A 25,470-nucleotide genomic window follows, 5' to 3' on the forward strand; every position below is an offset into this window, starting at 1 on the left:
CAGTACGGAGGAAAAGTAGGAAAATGGGGTTTTTCTCACTTTATTCTTAATTTATCTACTTACAATAACTGTTTTTGATGTTTAGAAACTTGAAGCCTGGGGTGCATGTTGGGATGCAGTGGTTTAGGCTGCTGTTTGAACGTTAGCACCCCATATTGGGTTGGTAGTTCAAATATTGGTTACTCTCCTTCCAGTTCAGCTGCCTGCTAATGCACTTGTGAGGGGAGCTGAAGAGGAACCGAGTAGCTAGGGTCCCGCCAGCCTTGTGGAAGACCTAGAGGGAGACTCGGCTGCTGGATTTGGCCTGACCCAGATCTGACTGTTGTGGCCATTTGGAATGTGAAACAGTAGATGGAATATTTTCTTTTTCTCTCTCTCTTTCTCCCTCCTTCCCTCTTCCTATCCCCCTCTATCTCCCTCTATCACTGGACTTTTGAAATAAATAAAAAAACAAACAAATGAATCTTTCTATTTTTTTAAAACGTACATAATAACCCAGTTGTCTGAAGTCTACTTTGAGCTACCTAAGGTTGGTACATAATTTCGTATGAGCAGAGAGTCTAAAATCTATTAATTTCGGATAACAAATGTGCAGACTCAGGAAAAAACAATGATTGTTAATATACATGATATTAGCAACGTATAAAATAAGTGTTTTAGGTCAAAATACTTTTCTCACTTCGAAATTTATAGATAACAAATGTTGTCAGGCACATTTACTTCTGACAAGGAGGCGTATGTGATTGATACATGCTTATAGACCCAAATCTCAAAAAAAAAAAGTCCCCTGTGAATCTGTCATTTTTACATCAAATTTCTAACTTGATTGTTCTGGAAAAATATCAGTAAAATGCAGATATAAATACACTACCAGGAATGGAGATGCAGATTATGTGACTGTTTTCACTAACACAGTACATTCAATGTGGAGAGAGGAGACTGTGGCCCTCAGGGAATGGTACACATGGCAAGTTAGGTGTTATACCATACCACAAGTTTAGATAGAGTTACCGGAAATTGGACACTGGACAATAGGGATGAAGATAGTGGGCTGGGGTTGTAATGGTGTGATGGCAGGGATACAGGGAACATTAAGGAAATGTCTTAAAGGAGAAAGTTCTTAGCAGGGAAGCATGGAGGCCATCTTACTCTTCTGGCTGCCCTGAGGAAATGGCACTAAATTTCTTCCAGGAACTGTGCTTTGTAGTTCAAAGAGCAGGAGTTTATGGTAAAGTGGCCTGAGATTCAAATATGGTTTTACCAGTATGGCCTTAGATGGAACCTTTAGTTTCTCCTATTAGTGAAACGTAGAAATGAAATTAATAAACTAGAAAATATGATTTCCTCCTACCATGCTCTGGTAACTATATTTGTGCCTTTATCTACCGAGTATCTATTGATGTAAAGTAACTGTAGAAAGCACATATATATAAATATGTATGTTTATATATTGGGATAGTCGTATGTAGTATAGTGCATTTTTCTCTCATTTTGTTTCTTCTGCAAGATATTGGCCATTTTCTCTACTTTTTGCATAAATTTATTATATGTTCTAATTGTGAAGCAAAATGAAAATACAACAAATGAAAGAAAAGATTGATGTGAAAATTGATAGTTTTATTAGATTTTGTGAAATACTGAAGAAAAAAAAACAAAATAATGATGATGCCATGCAAATAGCACTTACAGTTCCAAAATTGCCTACATGTATAACAATTGCTTATTATGCATCTGGTTATTGTTCTTTCTTCATGTCATATTTTAGGACTGTAAACAATCGCTAACCTATGATGACATTGCTGATGTTAGTGTCCAATTTAGGCTAGAGCTCCAGTTTTCCTTTACCATTGATGTCACTGCCAGGGTAGCCTTCTACTGTTTCTATATCCCATTCCCTTTTAACATGTTTGTCATCAACCATCCTCAGTGGAATCCTCTGCCCTCTTACAGACACAAAAATGAGCCCAACTGGGGAATCCTCTGATCTCCTTTAGTGAGCATAATACATATGCCTGTGTGAGCTTCCCAATTCCACATATTTCTTGCACTAATAGACAGCAACTTTGAAAACAATGTGTGGTGGTGACGTAATGCAGTTCCTGATATAGAAATCAGATACTATTGTTTAGGCAAAGAGGTTTATCAGGTAAAAACTTTATGAGATTTTTTTTCTGTAGAATTAATATTAGAAACAACAGTCGATCCTACAGTTACATTATTACACTGAAATAGTATCCAAGGAGCTTTGAAATTATGTAGTACATGTCAGTTTCTATAAGAATTTGCTTTCCAAGAGGCAAAAGCCTTCTGTAAGTTTATGAATGAATTTTTGGAAAACAGCAACTCGCAAATTGATGTTAACTTCCAACAGCATTAATTTGTCAGTTATTTATAAACTCTTCTGATTAGCAAATTCATAGATAATATGAAATCAGAAATTATGTTTTATTTAAAAAAATATTTATTTTGGTGGGCCCCGCACAGTAGCCTAGCAGCCAAATTCCTTGCCTTGCATGTGCCAAGGTTCCCTTATGGGCATTGGTTCTAATCCTGGTGACCCTGCTTTCCATCAAGCTCCCTGCTTGTGGCCTGGGAAAGCAGTCAAGGATGGCCCAAAGCCTGGAGACACTGCACCCACGTGGGAGACCAGGAAGAAACTCTTGGCTCCTGGCTTAGGATCAGCTTAGCTCTAGCCAATGCAGCCACTTGGGGAGTGAATCAATGGGTGGAAGATCTTCCTCTCTGTCTCTCCTGCTCTGTGTATATCTGCCTTCCCAATAGATAAATAAATGGATAAATCTAAATTTTTTTTCATATGAAAGGCAGATTTACAGAGAAAAGGAGAATCAGAGGAAGAGAGAGATTCCATCTACTGGTTCACTCCCCAAATGGCCTCGTGGGCTGAGCTGGGCCAATTCCAAGCCAGGAGTCAGAGCTTTTTCCATGTCTCCTACATGGGTGCACTATCCCAGGATTTAAACCATCCTCTGCTGCTCTCCCATGCCATAAGCAGGGAGCGTTAGTGGAGCACTGGGACATGAACTGGTATCCATATGAAGGGTAGCCTACTACTCTAGGGCCCCAGCCCCATGTTTCCTATTACATCATTATCAGTTTACTACTACCCTTTCTTAAGTTGCTCCTATTCCAAGCAAATATTTGGATATCTTATACATGGTGGTAGGTCTCCAAAAATATTTGCAGAATGTGTGATTTTTCAAAATGATCTAATATATCCATAATGTATCCATTTTGATTTTTAATTTGTCTATTCAAGAATAGTTTTTAGAATGACCTAATTACTTTTGTGTAGGATGGAGATGCTGGAAATGGGAAGGAAGTACTTGTTTCACACCTTTTTGGGCGGTATAGTAATAAAAAGCTACCTGTTTCAAAATGACAATACTTTGCCTTTTCAGATGTAATTGTGTGGAACCACAGAATCCCAGCAATGATACACTGAAAGAATGGAGAGAGTCCAATATTTCTGCCTCTAATATTATTTGGGAGAACTTAACTGTGTCAGTAAGTAAAATATTGTAAAGTAAATCACATCTTGAATCTCGGTACTGTAAGGGTTTTTGTTAACATCCTGAGTCTGTTATTGTCACTTGTTTTGAATGTGTAGTGCAGTATTCTAAAACAGAATGTTTTGTTTTCATATTAGACATTCCTTAATAATCCAAGATTTTCTTTGATTATTAAAATTTTTCTAATTGTAAGCCTGAATTGCTCTGAAAGCACACATACACAATATATGATTGAGATGAACTGAAAGCCCATTACATTTGAGTGGTGTTGACCTAAATGAAACCATATGGCAGGAGGAAGTTGCCCTCTCTGTAAAGCTACAGCTGTTTAGAATATACTGAGGAGAAGAGAGGATTTTAAAGGTGTGTTACTGTAAATACTGAAATCTTTGAAAGAACAAATAATTTTTGTTGTTGTTTAAACAAAACTCTGGCACCTCCTTTATAAGAGCTTCCTTATCTATTTGGTTTGCATCCTACTCTTAAAAGGGAATAGAAATATATTTTTCATCTAAAACATTTAAATCCTATATCTTTGTTTTATTTGCTCAGGATTTTCCCTTAAACTTTTGCTCTCATAACTGTCTTTCTTAATCTGGTTGGCACATCTTATTTCCCCATCTATAATTGTATCCTTTACTTTTGTTCAATAAAATCTTACTATCTGAAAAAAAATGAAAAATATTTTACTCTTAATAAGTATTAAGTCTAAGTAGCCCTGGTTTCTCTTCTCAGCTAACATTACAATCCAAACCTTCTGCTACTTTATCCACCTTCATAAATTTAACCTCCATGATAAACATCAGTGTGAAACTATGTAAATTACAGTTTATTTGATTAAACACATACTATTTTAGTAAGTGGGCTAATGAGTAAATATAGAAATTGTACAGATATTATAAAACTCTAAGCATGATTTTTGTAGAAACATGTGACCTTTTCTTTTTTCTCTGAATATTCCCTATTAAATGCGTTCCTTCAGAATAGAAATTGAATTACTTACTATTTAAAATTGTGTTTTGACTTTTATTTTACTACCTTTATTTTAACTATAGTCTTTTTCTCTAGAATAAGCCTCACTTACTTTTACTTTCTTGTTATTGTTAAACATTATTCTGTCCTGATATTTTCTCCCTAGAAAAGTAACATGGCCAGCCTGAATCCTTTAAATGGCAGAAAGCCTTTTAAAATGATGAATAAACAAGGAGCTTAAAAAGAAAGAGAGCCATGAGTTAATTTTACATATTAGAAGTTTTAGGATATTATAAAGTGCAATTAATGATATTTTAAGATAGAATTGTAGGACTTTTTCCTTGTTTTTAAAAGTTATTTTATTAGGTATTAACATTTAGTGGAAATGTTTGTATTATTTCTTATTAGATAAAAAAAACAGCTTTCACAATAATTAATTGCTAATTATTACCAGAAGTATCCTTTATCATTAAAGGGAATGCTTTACAATTAAAAAACTTTTGTGGTTTTCTTAAGTCAATGAAAATCATTAAAATCCTTGTCCCAATTGTTATTTTTTCCCCCCATATGATCATCACTGTCTTCGAAACATTTTTATCAAAACAGTACTGTGATCATGGCTATTATAACCACATTGTAAAAATGGTAACATGATACTGTAGTTATTTATTATTCATTTGGAAGATCTTGCATTATTTTCTTACATTCTTACATTTTTCAAGAATTGCAATTGCCAACTCAGCAAGGAAAGACTATCTTTTTTTTTTTTTAAGGCCTATGCAATGATCATTTTATTGAAAAGAACATGATTTCGTAATGGGTATAAATTCTAAAAGAAGTAAACAATATCCATGGAGGAATTATTTTAGAGACAGAAATTTTTCTTAAAAATGTTTTCTATGACCTCAATTTTAGAATAATAATTTAAGATTGTAATGTTTATCCTCCTGGCTTCTAATTGGATGTGTTTACTTTATAAGTTAGCTTAGAGTTTCTATCAGGACATATAGTATTGGCAAACATCAAAGAGCAATCTACTGTCTCTATTTGAGCTGTCTCAGTCTTTGCACTGACATAAAATTAGGTTGACAGGGTAACGAAAACCAGAAGTTTTAGGTCACGATAGCTTGGGTTTTATTTTAAAATGTTATGAGTAGTTACTGAAGGGATTTGAGAGTAGTTGAATGACAATTTCATTTATATTTTAATAACTTCAATCTAGCTTCTGTGTGGATTAGGAGTGCAGGTTATCAAAAAGAAAAAGCCTTAAAGTAGTTTAATATACATCAGAAATGTCTGTGTATATCAGTATAGCTGAAAATCGTCTTGTGAAACTTTATTTTATCTTTGACAAACCAGTGGTGAAACTTATCTTTGATTCTTGCAAATTGCTCTATGAATGATTAGTATTAAATATCTTATACTTAATGTTTTTTTGAAAATATTTCCAGTTGCTTCTCAGCCTTTTAGCTAAGCTAAAATGAAAATATTTCCATGTCACAAATTTACTACGTAGTTCAGTTACTTTATGGCAAGCTTGAATACTTAGGTTTCTCAATGTGTGTGTGTATATATATATTGGAAAGGCAGATTGACAGAGAGGAGGAGAGACAGAGAGGAAGATCTTCCATCCGATGATTCACTCCCCAAGTGACCGCAATGGCCGGTGCTGCGCCAATCTGAAGCCAGGAGTAAAGAACTTCTTTCCAGGTCTCCCATGTAGGTGCAAGGTCCCAAGGCTTTGGGCCATCCCTGACTGCTTTCCTAGGCCACAGGCGGGGAGCTGGATGGAAAGTGTTGCTGCTGGGATTAGAACTGGCGCCCATATGGGATCCCGGCGCGTTCAAGGCAAGGACCTTAACCACTATGATATCACGCCGGGCCCTCAATGTATATTTTTAAAATTATCTCAAAACCAGCCATTTTAAGGACAATGCTTAAAATATTCACAAGTAATTAACTAGCAATTGGTTAAAATTGTTTCACTGCTGGAGTTACATATTTAGATTTTATGTGCATAAGGGGCAAGATGTTAATTACAACTTTAATTTCTTATTTTATTGAACATAATTTTTGACAACTTATAGAATTATTTAAGCTTAGAATGTGTTCAAAGAGTAATTAGGAGAAATCAGTTTGTCAACATGCATTTTTTAGTATCCATTGTTAGACAAACCATATGGTAGACTCAAAGGAAAAGGGCACAATTTGGATTTTGTATTCACTTTTAAATTTTAGGACTTGTTTCTCTGTCTGTGTCTCTCTGTCTGTCTCTCTTGCATTCTCTGTTTCTCTTTCCCTTTCTCCCCACCCACCCACTCTGTGTATGTGGTGTGTGTGCTGGGAATATAATTAACATGAGCTTGAAAATAAATTTTGGATTTGTTAGTTCACAATTTTTCTTTATTTAAATTAACATCCTGTCCTCCCCAAAGAAAGAAAAAGCAAATAATAATTTCCAGCTTGCTTTGAATTGAAATAGCTATGTAGGACACTGGCAATTAATAAGACAGTTATAGGAGTCTTTAAATGGCATCTGTGTTCCTAAGAATTGAAAGCTAGACCTAGAATCATACAAAGTTGTTAAGAAATTTTTCATACCTGCAGAAAATAGGTACTCACAAATCTGTAGATATTCTCTTATGGAAATTCTAACCTGTCATTTTGTTTTGTTTTAGCTTAGTGATTATTGACCAGTTCAGGAGAGAAGAATGAAAAACACAAGGATCACTTTTTGCAACTTCATCTATTTTTATAAAATTTTGAGACTAGAAAAATTAAAACTATATAGCTATAATTAAGGCCTGGGGGATTTTTCAGTGTTTTTTTTTTTCTTTTCCAGTTAATTGGGATATAGTTTCAATTAACAAAGAAGGTATTTGCTGTTAGGTTAAGAAATTGGGACAGGATAAGGAAAGGTATTCTAACAATATTTGTCAAGAATTTTAGGCTCAAAGTATCTGCCCCACATAGTTGTACTAGTTTGTTTTCAGATATTATGTAGCTATTTGTGATTTATTCTAGAAATTTTATTTATCTGAGAAATTTACTTACTGCTAAGCAAGGATTTCAGGACTCGAAGTTTATTTGGGGAGATTACATGTTGGTGATCAACGCATTGGTCTCTATTTTTCTCTAGGATCTCTTAGAATCGTACCACAATTCAATTTCTATTCTGAGCCAGGACTGGATTATCTAAACCATGCTTTCCTCTGTTAAAAAATAAATATTGCTGTAGTCTAATTTTAAAAATAAAAAGAGAAGCTTAAAGAAATTTTAAGGAATTTTTTTCTTTCAAAATATTTAATGCTTAAAGTGGTGTTTCACGAAGAAAATTCCTTTGACTTTGCTGCCACCTCATGGCTAAGACAGTGATTAGAGAAAATTCAGGTTTATAGCAATAAGTGCAGGGTGGGGGTGGGGAAGGGAGGGAGAACATGAAGTTCTAACTATGAATTTTACCTTTCTTGTGCAGCCACTTGCCTCTCATTTATTCTTTAATTTTAAAAATCCATCTTTGATTTTGATTTCATTTCAGTAATTACGTTTTATGGTTTTGCTGTTGCCTTTTTCATTTTTCTGCTTGGTAGCATTTTCAGTGTCAAAATCTATGTGAAAAAAATTGCTTTTCTTTTATTTGCAACAATATTTCCATCACAGGAGTTGACGTTTGAATCACAGCTCTGCTGCCATCAAGCAGTGGTGAGGCCAGAGCCATTTTTTTTTTTTTTACTTCTCATGCCTCAGTTTCATCAAACATGAAATACAAATAATAACTTGTACCCATTTCATAGGTTTGGTATGAAAACTAAACCTATTGATGTATTTGAATGGCAAGGCATCGAGTTTGATATTAGGACTTACTTGCTTTCAATGAATCTGGTGTTAATATCTTAATAGTTATTAGGTTTAATAAACTAATTGTAAGCTCTATTTTAAATATTTTGCTTCATTCATAAAGCAGATTTTAAGCAGTGATTCATCCTTGAATTATGTTGAATTCTATCTTTGATATTGTTCATTTCCTAAAAAAAACAGAATTCAAGTGGTTTGATGTTGTTTAATCCTCATTAGAACCAGAAACGAAGAGCTTCAGCATCTCCTCTACAATTAAAAACAAGATGCGAGTTTTCTCAAAGAAATGTACCCAGATTTTTCTTCATAGCCCTGTCTGTTTTGCCTCTTCTTAACAGGAGTGCAAATCATTGCATGGAGAATACATTGGCCGGGCCTGTGGACACGACCACCCCTACGTCCCAGATGTTCTCTTTTGGTCAGTGATCTTGTTCTTTTCTACAGTCACCCTGTCAGCCACCCTGAAGCAGTTCAAGACTAGCCGGTATTTTCCAACCAAGGTACTTAGATGATTGCCCTTCTGATGAAAATGGGAGCTAATGTATAACATGTTGTGAAGTTCTCTGTGTTGCAGAGCAAAAGGAAAAGCAAGGGACACAATAATTAAAGCCACAGAAGGGATCGGCAGCGTGGCCTAGTGGCTAAGGTCCTTGCCTTGATCCCATATGGCTGCTGGTTCTAATTCCGGCAGCTCCACTTCCTCTCTATCTCTCCTCCTCTTAGTATATCTGACTTTGTAATAAAAATAAAATAAATTAAAAAAAAAAGCCACAGAAAAGGCTTCTTTTTGGTGTAGAAGCTGACAGTTTGTGGGGGTGAGGAGAAGGCATTTTGTGTTCCAGGTGCTGGGAATATGCAGACCCTTCAGGGTTTTCTCCCGTCTACAATCACTGAAGATTTTGGAAATGCGAAGCACATACTGATTGTCACTTTCTTGCCCAGTGAACAGTGGGAACTATTCCAGCCTAAGAGACATATCAGAGGAACCACTGTTGTGTTTGCTAATTGGGTGACTCCTTGGAACACTAGTCTCCTTTTGGTTTTCACTGTGTCAGTCCCTCCCCCAAGCCCTCCGTGTTTGTATCTACATATTTGGAAAGGAAAGTAAACAGAGAAACGGCTTAGTTCAATATTTAACACTGCAAAATGACACCTATAATATCTGATTCCATCCCCAAAAAAGAGGAAGCAAAGAAAGAGACAAAGAAAGAAAGGAAAGGAAACAAGCTTTTTAGTGTCAAGGTATAGATTATGATCAAAATTCCAATTCAGAAAAATGTTTAAAGAACTTCTCTCTCCATAGAGAGCTTCCTTGTTTTGTGACCTCTTCATTCACTAGGGTGAAAAATTCATGTTTTTCTCCCCAACAGCTAAAGCTGATTAAAACAAAATTATTTTTTAAGTTTAAAGTGTAATCTTAGACATTTTGTGCATGTATGTCGTAAAGACATACTGATAGATATCAGACTGTGTTGATAATTGTATTGGTATGTATTTCAAACAATGCCACTGTGATAAGTAGCTTTCAAAAGTGGCTGACATTGAATTCATTTAGAGTTGACGCATGCTTGTATACATACTCTATTCCTATGCTTATATCCTAGGTACGCTAACTATAACATTAAGCGTCTTCAATAAAAATAGTTCTATTTCATGTTGATTCAGGTTCATCATATTAAAACATTGCATGAAATATTCATTAAAATCAAATTCTGGCCATCCAAATGTATTCGGTGTTCTAAATATTCCAATAGTTGATTTCGTAATTGAGTTATATTTTAAATAAATACTGAAAACAACATAACTACCATGAGAGCTATTCCAAAAAACCTCATTCTGGAAAAGTGGAGCATGCATCCATCTTAATGACAGAGACACATAAATATATATTCAGACTATGACAGAGCTAATGGTAATATCAGAGCATGCATAAAATATAATATTATGATGCTATGTCATAAGTGTTTATAAAGTGTGACTCCAGATTATGTTCCTATTTCAGGATATTTATAGCTCCTTCATGTGATAAGTGTTTTCATTATTTTTAGGTTCGATCCATAGTGAGTGACTTTGCTGTCTTTCTCACAATTCTGTGTATGGTTTTGATTGATTATGCCATCGGAATTCCATCTCCAAAACTGCAAGTGCCAAGTGTTTTCAAGGTGAATTTATCATCATGATGACTATCTGTGAATCTCTACAGGTGTAATGTCTGTTTTGTTGATGTCTTAGTATATGGGATTTTCATGAAAACCCTAAGAATACAGCTTAGTACAAATTAGTAGGGCAGTAAATATAATATGCACAGTATGATGAAAAGAGAAATAGAAGACTAAAGGTTACCTGAAAAATTGCCCTCATTCTCCCACTTAGGCAATCTATATACTGGTCTCCCAAAAGTTGAGGAAACATCTCAAGGCCAAGAGAAACATATTGCCTGGATGCAGTATTGCATCAGGACCTAAAAATAGATTTGTATTGGGATTCTGACCATACTGTGTCAGAGATGTGTGATTTTGGGCCAGTAACCTTCTCTGAGTCTAAGGCTTCTTATTTGTCAAACAGGACTGAGAATTCTTGTAATTAAAATGAATTGCTTGGAACCCACCTCAGGCATCAACCATAAATAAAGTCCTCCCCTGCACTTCTGCTGTGATCGGGGCTTTTTCTCTACACAAAGACTTATATACACACTTAAAACAACATTTTGCTGAGATACACTGTTTATGTGTCTGTCTGTCTCTGATTCTAAACTGAATGAAGGTTCTGATTTACTTATCCATGTAGCTTAGTTTTAGGACACTGGTATACATATTTTTTGTAAATATAAATAAGATATCTAACAATAACTGTGAACATGAATATTGTTTTATCTTACATATGTATACGTATGGATATACATATATAACAGATTTTTGAATCATTCTAACAGCTGTGATTCCTTCTTTAACTCTTATTAAATCTGGAAAATGGAACGATTTACTAAATTTCTCTGGGTCTTAATTTCCTCATTTTTGTTGCTTTCTTTAGGGTTCTGTGAAGAAAAAAGTGAATTAAAATAAGGCACGTAGATTGATGTTTTTGCCTTATAAATGCTTTCTGATTATTATTATGATTATTATAGACATTCAACTCAACAGTTTATAATTTGGGCTTTTTCAGTCACATCCATAAGACTTCATTTTGGGAGCTATTCATTACTTGGACCAATAACTGTGTACATTCCTTTATTTTTCACAGCCTACCAGAGATGATCGTGGCTGGTTTGTTGCACCTTTAGGTCCCAATCCATGGTGGACAGTAGTGGCTGCAATTATTCCTGCATTGCTTTGTACTATTCTAATTTTTATGGACCAACAAATCACAGCTGTCATCATCAACAGAAAAGAACATAAGCTAAAGGTTTGTTTTAATATACATTTTCATATAAATACCCCTATCGAAAGATAGCAAGTGGATGTCCTTAGACTTTGCCTATGTTGTATATTCATTTGTACAGAGAAATGTGAAAATGTCTCAGATTCATAATTTTCTCATTTTACAAGACAATGTGTCTTGAAAATGAGAAGAAAACTTGATTGTAGCACTTGGCTGGACTTTAAAGTCTTAAGCCTTCCCTTCAAGACTTAAAACAAATAAGCAAAATATTCTAAAAGTTCTAGCTTTACCATGCATGACATTTTCCAAAAAAGTTGGTAGTCTGTTCTGATGGAGCACATCCTGTTACCGACTTGCCTTACACCTGGGATTTCTTCAGGTGACCCCAAGTAGACCTGTTATGTTGCATGCATTACTAGGACAAGTTACATCTTCAGATTTTTGCTTTTCTTTATCACTCTTTCTGTAATTACAGAAGCTTACAGCTTGTAAGTAACATCTTTGAATTTTAGTTCATGCTTTATAAATTTGTTTCTGCAAAATAAAGAATTAAATATTTTATTATATCCTGATGCTGCCATTTTTGCAACTGTGAAGTTTCAAGGTTGTTCACTGGTGTACAGCTTGTCTAAGATATGTAACGTGATCACTGTCACAGAAATATATTAGATTAAATTAGTAAAACCATTGAATAGTTAGAAATAACCTAAGTCAAACAGTCTAAAAACAGGACACAACACATACAATCTTGTTGTTCCCCCCACATGCCTGCCCCAGTATCACAGGAGGATTGCCACCTATCTTTATATACCTTTTAAATAGTAGGGGAAAAATAATTGTCAAAGCATCAGAAATAGTACTTTCTGCAATTTTGTAAGGATGTGAGAAAGATTTAAAAACCTCTATGCCTATGCCGTTAGGACAGATACACACTCAACTTTTCCGGAATAAGGATTTATGGAAGGCTATTGTGGTGCTTACACACATGGTTTTCAGTGTGTGGGATAAAATAATGATCATACATTGTGTCAGAAAGTAATTATTTGCAATTATCTTACTAAGCATGAAATTTGTGCTTGTACTGGAGGAAACTTACCTATTTTTAAATCAAGAATGTTCTTCATTCCATCTGTAGAAAGTACGTTAAGCATGTTTTAAGTCATTTTGAAAGGATTTCTCAATCAACTTATGTTTTGTGTCAAACAGAATATTTAAATATTAAATATACTCTACAAAAAATATCCCATAAGGCATTAGGAACTAATCCGTAATGACAGGTACTCATACAGTGGGTGTATGAGGCAGGAGTTGCAGGAGAGGAGAGAATTTGCATTCAAAAATATATTTACATTAAAGTAATAAGCATATAAAATGTATATATTTATAGAGTATCATGTAATATAATTCTTTCTGTGTCTACATTGATATATATTTAACCACCAGTTCTGTGTGTGGAAATAAAAGGAAGAGACTGATTCATAATGTTTGTTGATCTCCATGGCATGCTATTCCCACTGTGGCTGATTTCAGGTTACCAATGTGACATTGATGAGCAGGAAATATTTTTGAAAAATAAATACTTGGCTCACTTAAGTCTGTAAACTGACTACAATATCCCCACCAAACCAGCTTGATTAGTATTGGAAAGGTTGATTATTTAAAAATTATTTCTTAAAATAAGAAGTTCAGATTTCCAAGTTTAATAACCTGATTGCTTAATGTCTGTAGTTTAAAAATACTAGTTTTTAAAATATCAACCTTCTACCAGAGCAAATTATTAAACCTTGTTTTTAAATTTGCATAGTTAAATAAATCTGTAAAACAAGTATAAATAATTGATGTTAATATTGTATAATTCTACTACTCTTTCAGATGTAGAAAAATATTTTCACTACATGCCAAATAATTTTTTTAACTGAAGGCATCTCCATTTTCTGGTTATAAAATAACACATAGTTTATTTCAAAAATCTGATTATATGTTCAATGACAAAAAGCATGAAACACCACAATTTTTCATTACTTAGAAATACAGATTTGCTAACAGAATTTTATTTTGGGACATTCTATAAAGTTGATCATTTCAACCCTCAACCTCATCCATCACCTAGCTCTGTTACTTCTTGGTCTTCATGAACCAAGATTATGTCCTTGACATTTAGTCTTTCCAAAGCTCTAATTTGACAAATATGCCAGTTCCTGCTTTACATGTGGTACAGAATAACTAAAATGTAATAAAAGCATTTTAAAGTGGTCTTTTCAAGTGCTCTGTATTTTTAGCATTAATGGTAAACTAAACAATTAATGTTTTTGTCACCAAAGTAAACCTGAAGCTATATTGGTAGGCCTTTTTATATAAATATATGATTAAGTAGTCTCACATTCTTTTTTTTTTTTTTTTTTTTTTTGCCTTTAACACTCTGGATTTAGCAAACAATAGAACAAATCTGATATAATCAAACTCTTTACTGTGATTGCCAGAAGCAGAACCAGTCTGGTCTTGCCAATTCAAATCTGAATACTCTATCCTCTTTCTTGGATATAGGTCTTACCAGCCAGGCCTTTTTGTTAAAGACATCCTTTACGTACCCTGCGCAATTGTTTTTGGCCTACAGCTCTCGACTTCTGCTAAGCATCACCATAGTGTGGTCTGCTGCTACTGATATTCTTGTTAACCACAACAGCCAGAGGGAAAAAAATATTGTTTGCTAAGATTAATGATTTGTTCCATAGCTGTCTTCTCTAGTTATTCCTTCTCTGAAATACTTCTAAGGTCTTCTAGTTTGACTTGAATTGCATTTTCACAAAGAGACATGTTTTTTGATTATACCCACAGACCACAAGTGAACTACATTTTCAGTTTTTACTAATTTTCTGGCTTGAAACCCCATTTTGTTTTACTGGTTGGCATGTTCCATGTAATTCCCTAATGAATCATATTTTGTAGTTTGTCTCTCAGGTCCCTGGTAGACTCCACATCGTGTATCTAGGTCTCTGCCATATATTTATCTAAGGCTCCTCAGAATTTATCTCACTCTTTCTGTCTGCAAACTTAACAGTTTAGGTATTTTTCATTTTTATCACCTGCCAGATCTAGTGGCTGATTTTCTTAGATGACATTTCTCATGCCAATAAAGACTTTTTAAGAAGATCGTTTCACAAGTGTTATTGTGTACACATTAAAGCTGTCTAGGCACTACTCACTGGCTAAGGAATGTACTGCTGCCTGCAAATGAAGGAACTCAAAATTAGGTCAACTCCAGCTTACTGACCTTCAAAATCCTTTTGGTCCCTCAAGAGTGAAAGAATCTGTGAACATAAACATCTGAGAATGCAAAGTATCCTATTAAACATGTACATTTATACTCTAACATTTGTTTCTTCCTTAAACAGTGGGACTATCAATAGATTAGCTAAATCTATTTTTAAAAATTATAAAGCTCTGCTTGCTTTTTTTTTTAAGAACACTGTTTTACAGTGGAAAGGATATTATTTTACAGAAAAAGCAAGTTTTTATTAAGAGGCAGCCGTGGGCTTCTCTACATGTTTCTGTAGACAGTTCAGGCTTCTTTTGACATCATTTTTAATAAACAGCAATACAATCCGGGATCACTTCAGTAAATGAATGCATTTGCGACATTCATTTGGCACCACATCCTCTCAATGGTTATGGCATTTGATATGTTCTTTTTTGCCCTCTTTGTCAGCCTGGTTCTTCATGTCAATCTATAGTCTTTTATGTGGTTAACTTGACAGATGCAGGAAATTGCTGCCAAGCTTTGAAATGATTTTTTTCAGCAGTGGCATCTGGGTATCAGATGGTCCTCTTGGCTGGCCTCTTGTCTTGCTGCATGTTGGTTTTAGTGGGGTCTGGTGTAGCATCACCTGTTGCTATGCTCCCTTTTCCTCCCATATGTCCATTTCCCGTGATTCGTGGATGAATGTGAGAATGAAAGCTCTAGCTCTGACTCTGAGAGAAAAAAAATGTACAGAAACATGTTGGAAGGTACAGAGTTCTCTCCCTGACAAGGGGGTGCTTCCTTTTGTCATGGTATGTCTATCAGCTAATAATTTGGTTTCAAAGACCGAGTTTGAAAAGATATTCTAAATGAAAGGCAAGGAGAAGGATGCTGATTAATTAAGAAATATGCCAGAACTGCTTGTTTGCTTTGACTTATATTAAATCAAAGATTCTCCCGCTATTTTATAACATAAAGGAGGAAATCATATTTTTGTTTTTATTGTGTACCTGTATAATACTTAAATTGCTATATAATAGTTAAATTGCTCTATTGAAAAGGAAAATAATCCTCTCCAAAAGCAATTGTACCCACTATACTGCACTTTTTAGATTTGCATGATACTTCAAAAGCACTCAATAAGAGCTACTGAAAATCAGCATCACAACAGGGGTCTTCCTCATATGAATTTAGTGAATGGGGACCCTACAAAAACTCAAGCTGTTGTGGAAGCTGTTTTCTGTTCTGCTCTGGAGTTCATCTTGTATCCCATAGCACCTTATACAACTTCCATTTCATTAGCAGTGCTGTAACTTGACAAAATAGCTGAAAGACACCATCCCCTGTATACACACCCAAGGAAGAGTCTTGAGAGATTAAGTCCTTCATGTCCTATATATATTTTTTTGCTCCGGAGTTGCAGGACAAACATTCATTTTGTTGCTTAAGACTTTGTCCTATCAAAAGACCCAACACTGAGTTTTGTTCTTCACAAAATCTTTCAAATGGGCTAGGACTCTGATGGGTCCTCTTCTCTTTGATTGTCCTGGCATCAGCGTGTTTCTCTTCTCGCCCTGTTGCTCTTACAAGTGAAAACTATTTCTTAGTTGCTTGCAAATAATGCTACTCTGGGGTTACATTCATGAGGAAAATTGAGTTTAGGTATTTTGTTGGTATGGCTTCAACTGAGCTGACCCAAGCAAAGAGACCACCTGGTTGTTGACAGCATAGGAGGAAACAGTGTTTAGGTGGTTATTACTCATATTCTCTTGTTGTTTCCTGTACTTTCGTAATTTTGATAAGAATAAGTAGAAAAGAAATGAAATGCATCTGACATTCTAAAACGTCTCCTTATCCTCTTCTTAAACAATTAACAAAACAAATTAACAAAACAAATTAAGGCTACCATAACAAACATGCAACAAATACTCAGTATATTTTACACTTCAGACTATGTGAACTTTTTTTATTTCTTCTTTTAAGATTTATTTATTTTTGTTGAAAAGACAGGTTTACAGAGAGAAGGAGAGACAGAGAGAAAAGTCTTCCACCTGTTGGATCAGTCTCAAAATAACGACAGCTGAGCTGATCTGAAGCCAGGAGCATCTTCTGGGTCTCCCATGCAGGTGCAGGGTCCTAAGTCTTTGGGCCATCCTCAGCTGCTTTGCTATGACATAATCAGAGAACTGGTTTGGTTGTGGAGCAGTCAGAACATGAACCGGTTCCTGTATGGGATTGTAGTGCTTGCAGATGGGGAATGAGTCAATTGAACTGTCATGCCAGCCCTGTGTTTTCCCATTAGCTATACAATATCTGTAGCTTGGAAAAACTCTCTAAATGATAAAATTTCTAACAGAATTAGTAATTTCTGCTCATGAGTACAGTAACATGTAAATACATGTTTTGTTTGTTGTAAAGTTTTGTGTCTTATTTAATTTCAAGAGATTCAGTAATGTTTAGTTTTCTTTAAATAAGACAATATTTAGTTTTTATTTATTGCTTACATGCCAACAATTATGCTACCAACTATGGGAAATACTGAGAAATGTGATGAACTATCTGCCCTTGAGAAAGCTATAGTTTCAAGTAGGCATTTGGCATGGCAATTAAGACACTTCTTAGGATACCTACATACCATATCAGATTGCCCAACTTTGAATCCCAGCTCTGCTTCCAATTCCAGCTTCTTGATGATGCATATCCTGGGAGGTAGCAGGTGATAACTCAAGCAACCTCAGAGACCCAGATTCAGTTGTGGATTCCTGGCAGTTACAGGCATTTGGGAAATGAATCAGCAGATGGAGAACTCTTTCTGTCTCCATCTCTTTATCTTTCAAATGAAATGAAAATAATAAACAGCAATTCTAAAAGAAGCATCTTGATTGAGAAGCCTTGAAACAAAATGAGTACAAGAGATGTGTGTTTTTCAACCCCGAGAATGTAATAGTACCTAATGCTTATTGTGTGCTTACTATAGAGCAGATATTATTCTAATTGATTTATAAAATTAACCAATTAACTCTCACAGCAACCCAAAAATGTTTCTTATAGTATCTTTACAATCACTTTTTGGATAAGGAAAAAGAGGCACAAATTTGCCTAACACTTTGTCTAACATTCTTGGTCAAGCTAACATTGGATCACAGAAATGTCTCCAGAACCTGTAATCCTTAGCCAGTTTATCATACTGCCTCTCAAGATATAGTCATTAAAAATTAAAAATGCAAATTAGAATGTAAAATTGGCAAAGCTTAATGCTACCTCTGAATCTTATACTTTCCATTTTTCTGTGGCATGGTAATTGGAAGTCATGGCTCTCCTTCCTTTCCTTCATTTCTGTCCTCACGGAGCCCTCCTCTGACACAGGGAAGCAGTCTCCACTGACTTCACTGCACCTGCTTTCCACAGTTGCATTTACTGCCTGGTCTTAGGAAGCACTTAAATTTGCAATCTGAGAGATCAGTGGTCATGCAGCAGAAGTATAGAGGAGATAGAAAATACACAAGCTATCATCTTACTGAGAGGCTAAAATGGAAACAATTGAGAGCAAAATGGCACTATAATGAGATAAAAGATAGGATATACCAGGAGTTTTAGGAGCAACAATGTTATTCTTCCAAATGAAAGCCACCCATTAAGACAAAAGAGGACAATTGGAGAATAAGTGTTTAAGTGGACATTCTCTGCATAAGATGTAATAGGAAGGGCTTCTTGGCCATTGTCAGGAAGTGGTTTCTGTTCTCAACCAGGTCATCCTCATTTTTGTTGCTGATATAGTTCCTTTGCAATCTTTCTTTTTGCAACAGAAAGGTTGTGGGTACCACCTGGACCTGTTGATGGTGGCCATCATGCTCGGGGTGTGCTCCATCATGGGCCTACCATGGTTTGTGGCTGCCACCGTCCTCTCCATCACTCATGTCAACAGCCTGAAACTGGAATCAGAATGCTCAGCTCCAGGAGAACAACCTAAATTCCTCGGCATTCGGGAACAAAGGGTTACTGGGCTCATGATTTTTATACTTATGGGTTCGTCGGTCTTTATGACTAGCATACTGAAGGTAATGAAATTTACTGCTGTGTGTTTCAGATAGCTTTACATTTGAAAACAATTGTACAACATGAGATGAAGGTGATTAATTTATTTGCCATGTTTATATCGCTCTTACTAGCATAAGAGAGAAAACTTGTGTCCCTTGCTTTGGAATACTTAAATTCATAACAACTTAGTTATTAGAGTATAACTTATTATGAAGGTTTTTAAATGATCAAACTATGGAAAAATAGTCATCCATTGTTTTTGACTGATTTGTGACCTGAATTCTCTACAGGTCATTACACAAGGTAACAGTTTTCTCTTTTCTTGTCAGTGGAAGACACATGAGTAATTAAAGCTGCCTAACATAAGAAGGAGGTGCAGAAGTGCGCATGGTAGTGGTCATGGTTCCATGTGTAAATTTGCTTTTTAAATATTACATAATACATTGCATGGACATTATCATTGGATATGCTAAGTTTTTCCATGTTTGAAATAATTGAATCCAGTTTGAAGGAAATAGTATTTTGTCATGTAATTTTGGCAACTACTCCTACAGTGGGTTAACTGCATTATAAATTACAACTCATTTCAGTTGCACACACTACAAAATCTCTAGTTAAATTGTTTGAAAATTTATACAAACTTACATGTACTTATTTATTGATACACAGTAAGAATTAATTTCTATGTTATATAATTATTTTTCTAATAGATTGGTCTGAAGATTTGAAAATCCACATATTTACAAATATCTGTTGTAATGACAAAAATAACTAAATGTTAGCTTTTCTTTTCAAATATTAGAGTATTTATTTTGCAAGTCTGAGATACTGAGAAAGGAGGAAAGGAGAGTGAATGAGTGAGAGAGACAGCCTTTCATCCTCTGGTTCACTCTGCAGATGGCTGCAGAAGCCAGTATCCAGGACCTACCATGTGGGTGGTAGGGTCCTAAACTCGTGGGCATTTTCCACGGCCTTTTCAAGCAATCCATAGGGAAATGGATTAAAAAATGAGGCAGGCAGGATTCAACTGGCATCCTTTTAGGATGCCAGCTTTGCAGACAGCCACTAGTCACAAAGCCCACTCCTTATTGACCTTTTTTCCCCTGCATTTATTTAAATTTTATGATACATTTCTCTAGGTACTGGGATTTCCCTTACCACATCCACTAACCCCCTCTCCTGCCACTGGTTTCTCCCATATTATATTATTATATTATATTATTACAATAATGTAATCCTTCATACCCTTAAATCCATTATTCTGCTATTTAAGTGCATCCTGACATTGTGGGTATGCACAGTGACAGACCATCAAGCATCCTATTATCAAGAGATATTTTGCAGTTTCATTGGGAGTCTATCTTTGATTTGGAAATAGAGATGCATAGTGCATTGTATCCTCACATCTGGATATGATAGTCTCTATTACCCAGTTACTGTACGTTTCCTTAAATGAAAGCCATAAAACAAAATCAACAACAGGAAGAAAAGCAGAAAATTTACAATGCCATGAAGTTAAGTAACATGCTACTCAATGACCAAAGTGTCACTGAAGAAATGAGGAAGAAAACAAAAAAATATTTTTGGTGAAAATTATGTTACTGTTATTGTATGAATTATGAGTCAGTGAAGAATTTAAGAGAAAAGAAATTATTTTGAAGAATGAAAATAAAAACAAAATATCAAAATCCGCAAGACGCAGCAAATAGAGTATAAAAATGGCTATTGATCTTATATTTTGCATGAAGGTTGCCTGATATCAGAGACAACATATAGTATTTGTCCTTTTGGAATCCAAATATGTTACTATTGTGAAACAAAATTTAAATTGTCTTTTTCAAGTAATTTTATGTTTTTGTTTGTATCATATGGTATTTTGACAACCATTGTATTGTCTCTTTTTAGAAATGAAGAAACTAAGGTACTTCATTAAACTTAACCAAACCCAAGTGACCTAATAGGTTATAGAACTAATGTATCCTAGAAGCAGCCTTTGAACCCTTGTCTTCTGATTCTGCCCTATACTGCTTCCAAACTGCATTTTTTCCCTTTTTTTTTCTCCCCTTTGATAAAGCAATAAAGTCACACAGCCACATTATACTTGAAAATAATTTGTCTTTTCTCTAATTGTTCTTTTACAGTTTATTCCCATGCCAGTGCTATATGGTGTATTTCTTTATATGGGTGCTTCGTCTCTGAAGGGAATTCAGGTAAATCACTTATGGCTCTGTAGGCACATCTGTGATGACTCATCTTGAAGTCTACTGATGCTAAATCATGTGACAACTAAGAAAATTACAAAAGCCGAGGAACAACTTTTCTGCTGCAATTAAATTTCTTTAAGCTTGTCAGGGTCATAAAAAAACCCCACTTATCTAATGTGAATAATCTAGGGTACTTTTATTACCTATACCTATAAGAAATTTAGATTTTGTAGACCTTCTATAATACTAATAGCAGTACATGTTAAGATATCCAGATATTTATAGTAATTGACATTTTAATCACATTTATGACATTTATCCATTGAGAACAAAACAACTTTATCAAAAATATTTTCATGCTAATATATATTCCAAAATATTGGAAACAACTCAATGACACAACCATAGTAAAAGAATTATGTAATCTGAGCTATATTCACTGAAAATTGGAAATTATAATACAAAAGTAACATAATACAAATGTTTATGATATAATACAAAGTGAGAGAGTTCCTGCTATAGATTTAGAAAGCCATGAGTTTGAATTAAAAAAAAAAGCGGTGGTGATATAAAAACAACCTGATTTTTAAAAAGTGAGATCCCAGGTGGTGTTAATTTTTTGTTTGTTTTCAGTTATTGTTGCAATTGTATTTATAAAATTATCTTTTAAACTAAACTGATAATTAAGGCACGGGGTAAATTTTAAATTTGAAATATAAAGCAGCTTCAAATATAGGGAAACCTGAAGTGTTGGCTAACTAAATATTTATGTGCTATATTAGTTTTCTATTGCTACATAAAAATCGCTCTACATTTTAGTAGCTTAAAATAGTACACCTTATTACTACACAGTTAATTTTGGGACCAGTTAACCAAATGGTTTTGGGTCTGGTTATCTCATGTTTTTGGTGTTGAGATGGAGACAGGGCTACAGTCATCTGAAGGCTTCATAGGGTTGGAAGATGTATTTACTAGCTGGCTTATCCTACAGCTGTGGCCAAGAGGTAACAGTCTCTTTCTACTTGTTAGTAGAAGACCTCAGGTTTTTGCCTCTAGGCCTCTTTATAGGATACTAGAACTGATGTTATATCCTCAGAGAGGAGATTAATTAGCAAGTGCTTTTCTTTTTCAATCACAGAATTATATATGGTTACTTACACTTTTTTTCTATTTGGTAAAATTGAGTCACTATCAAAATCAGTTAGTATACTAAAGGAAGGAAATTACACTCCACATTTGGATAGAACAGTATCTAAGATTTTGTGACTGTATTTGAAAATCATTATCAGTGTACTTTACACTTTTATAGAGGTTGTTGGAAAATTCTTAATATTTTTGAAATGATTCTACTATGGGTTGAATGATAGGTCCTTGAAATTCGTATGCATCTGGAATCTCAGAATGTGACCTTATCAGGAAACAGGGGCTCTGTAGAACAAATTAGATACTTTCACACCGTGAGATCACTCGGACTACGGGTGGCCCCTGTGTCTAATGACTGGAATCCTCAAAAGAAGAGGGCACCGAGGGTCCTATGGAAGATCCCAAGTGAATACAAGGAAAGATTGGAGTTCCTCTGCCACAGCCAAGGATGTCAGGAGCTGCATCAGGCAGGATTTTTCTCTCGTGGCTCTTTGGAGTAGGCGTAGTTTTGGAAACATGTTGATTTCTATGCTTGCCTTCACAACTGTGAGGGAATCCTTTTTTTTTTTTAATCATTTTAAATCACCAGCGGCGGTAATTTATTATATCAGCGCCACAAAACTAACATGGATTTCTATTTAAATTTCTCTTGAAATAATCTTGCTTTGTAGCTGAACATTATTATGTAGCCAAAACACTTTGATTTTCTCCAAGAGACTACATAGGAGGATTTTTTTGTAAAGTATAGTTTTTTGTCAATTAAAAGGAAAATAAAATTTCACTTTTTTCTTTGACACAATTAGACTTGTCGCTGTTCCAGGAGCTTCATGTCTGAAAGAATAATTGATCAGCATGCAGCTTTGAGAGAAGCAGCAGCCTAGGCCTTAGGCGAGTTGGAACTGAACTAAATCTCAATATGAGATATCGTAGCATCACTGAACATTCAAAGTAGATAGATCCTGACCTTGGGTAGAATCAACTTGGGACAGAGAGATGGCTGACAAGTATTATGTGTTGGGATTTTACCCAAGTTACAATTAATTTGCCAATTTGAAGTTTCACATAGTAAGTGTATTTTGATAAAATTGATTTGGATAAGGCAAACAGGGAAGAGTACTAAAGAGGTTTTATTTATTTGTTTGGCTGCTTTTTTGGCAAAAGTTTGGCAAGGACTACTTTCATCTGGGAATGAAAGTTATTTATTATTAGGCCCCAGGCTCACATAAATACAGCAGCAGAAGTTTAAGAAAAGCAAAATGGAATCATCTTGATAGGTTTCTACAGATTTCCCCTGCCCCTCCCAATTCTACTCACATGATTTTAAACTCACAAGTCTTAGAATTAAACAAGAATGTCAAGTTTTGTACTTATTTGGGGTGTGAATCTTTCCAATGAACATTGAAAGTATTATAAAGGTCCATAAAGTAAACACACAAATAAAACAGCATGCTGGATCACATATCAACAAATGATCTCATGCTTAAAAACAGATTAGTGAATTTTTTTGAGCCTACAAGCTCAGGCAGGAAATTGAAAATATTTGATATTATAGTTAATTGGATATGCAAGTGTGATATAGATGTTAGGAAATGATGATCTAATGCAAGACTCAGGGTTTATTTACTTAAACAAGTGCTAAATATCAGTAATTTCAGGAGCATGTTACATTATTACCCTGTATGTTGGAGGGATGTGTTACTTGTCTGCTGGGCAATATTAAAAGCCTTATCCAGGTTTCTCACTAAGAACCATGGCAGAAAAAATAGATCTCTGTGTTCTCATGAATGCTGTTTCTTTATTCGGATGTATGACCACATCGACATGCAGTCCAACACTTCAGGAATCCAAGTAAAGCAAATGTGCCATTTAAACAATAACAATTGAAGCACCCACACACTGAAGTACACTTATGCAATAACAGCTTCACAAAGAGAGAAATGGTGCCTAGGAAATTGGTTTTACAGAAACAGATATATCCAATTATAGAATATAGGATTTAATTTTATTTCCTTTCTGTTTCCATCTTCACCATTCACCACATTTTATTTGTTTCTTTAATGACTTTGTATTTTAAGAGGTAATAGAAACTAGAAATATAAAAAGTCCTAATGACCTGTGAATGAATTTTATAGAAAAATGTAAGGCAGGGTTGAATTCAATACATAGTTGTCTGTGTGGAAGGTGTTAATAATTGTGTTGGGCAGCTACAAATGAATATGATTAAATGAATGGGCAGTGGATGAATTAATGTAATATGATTATGGTAAAAAAGAAGGGCCAGGTCATACCATGAAAGAGTTCACATAAGGAAGGACCTTAGTTATGTTGAATTTAGGACTTGTGTGATTTATTCAGGTGGGTTTTGGTAAAGCAAGAACATTTTTACTCATCATGTAGAATCTGTGGACATCTGTCCTTTTGCATGTTATAGTACTTTTTGAATACCTAATAGGAAATGCTTAGTTTCCTAAAAGGTGAGCTAAAAAATAAAATATAATATAGGTCTTTTGCAAATGCCTAACTGTATTTGAAACCATTATTGCCTAAATAACATCTCTTGTGGGAAATAGCAAAACCACAAAAATTAGCCCGAGGAAAAATAAAATGATTTGAATGAAATAAAGTCAACTTGCTTAGTTGGTTATTAAGTGAAATGTAGCTGAAAATTAAAGATTCTTGTAAAGATTTAATTTATAAAATTTGATATGGGAAATTTTGGTTTGCTTGATAATAACAGCCTCAGAAATATAGCAACAGTCTGATATAGTCCAAAAGTGGAGATACTATCATTATGGAAAAATTGAAAAGGCAATTTACATTGAACTGAGAATTGATGTTGATCAAATGTAAATCATTTTAATAATTTGAAAAATATATAGTTTGACAGTAAGAAACTAAATGAAATTAACAAAGTTTGCTTTGGAAAGCACTTTACTAGCAAATAATCTAGGTTAAATCATTATAGTAGAGACATTTGTGTTTGTAAAGATGACATCAAAACTTTTACTGGGAATTAAAGTGGCAAGATTGTAAGACAAAACCAAAATATAGAGGTCAAGGCATCCTACTCACAGCTATGTGCTGGTTTGTAACACAGGAGCAGAGAGTAAGA

The 25,470-nt window shown here is 34.7% G+C and overlaps 1 protein-coding gene across 5 annotated transcripts in view; it reads left to right on the forward strand.

The window, feature by feature from the left end:
• Positions 1 to 25,470, forward strand: part of SLC4A10 (solute carrier family 4 member 10) — a 369,353-nt gene that overhangs the window by 321,859 nt on the left and 22,024 nt on the right. For all 5 annotated transcript variants that reach the window (XM_058664557.1, XM_058664558.1, XM_058664559.1 and 2 more), the window contains 6 exons: positions 3,420 to 3,525; positions 8,696 to 8,857; positions 10,406 to 10,519; positions 11,598 to 11,759; positions 18,780 to 19,031; positions 21,153 to 21,221. In XM_058664557.1, the coding sequence (XP_058520540.1) occupies positions 3,420 to 3,525; positions 8,696 to 8,857; positions 10,406 to 10,519; positions 11,598 to 11,759; positions 18,780 to 19,031; positions 21,153 to 21,221 (865 nt within the window). The remainder of the gene's footprint in view (positions 1 to 3,419; positions 3,526 to 8,695; positions 8,858 to 10,405; positions 10,520 to 11,597; positions 11,760 to 18,779; positions 19,032 to 21,152; positions 21,222 to 25,470) is intronic.

This window comes from Ochotona princeps, chromosome 5 (genome assembly GCF_030435755.1).
Source record: "Ochotona princeps isolate mOchPri1 chromosome 5, mOchPri1.hap1, whole genome shotgun sequence".
In the NCBI taxonomy this organism is placed as follows: domain Eukaryota; kingdom Metazoa; phylum Chordata; class Mammalia; order Lagomorpha; family Ochotonidae; genus Ochotona; species Ochotona princeps.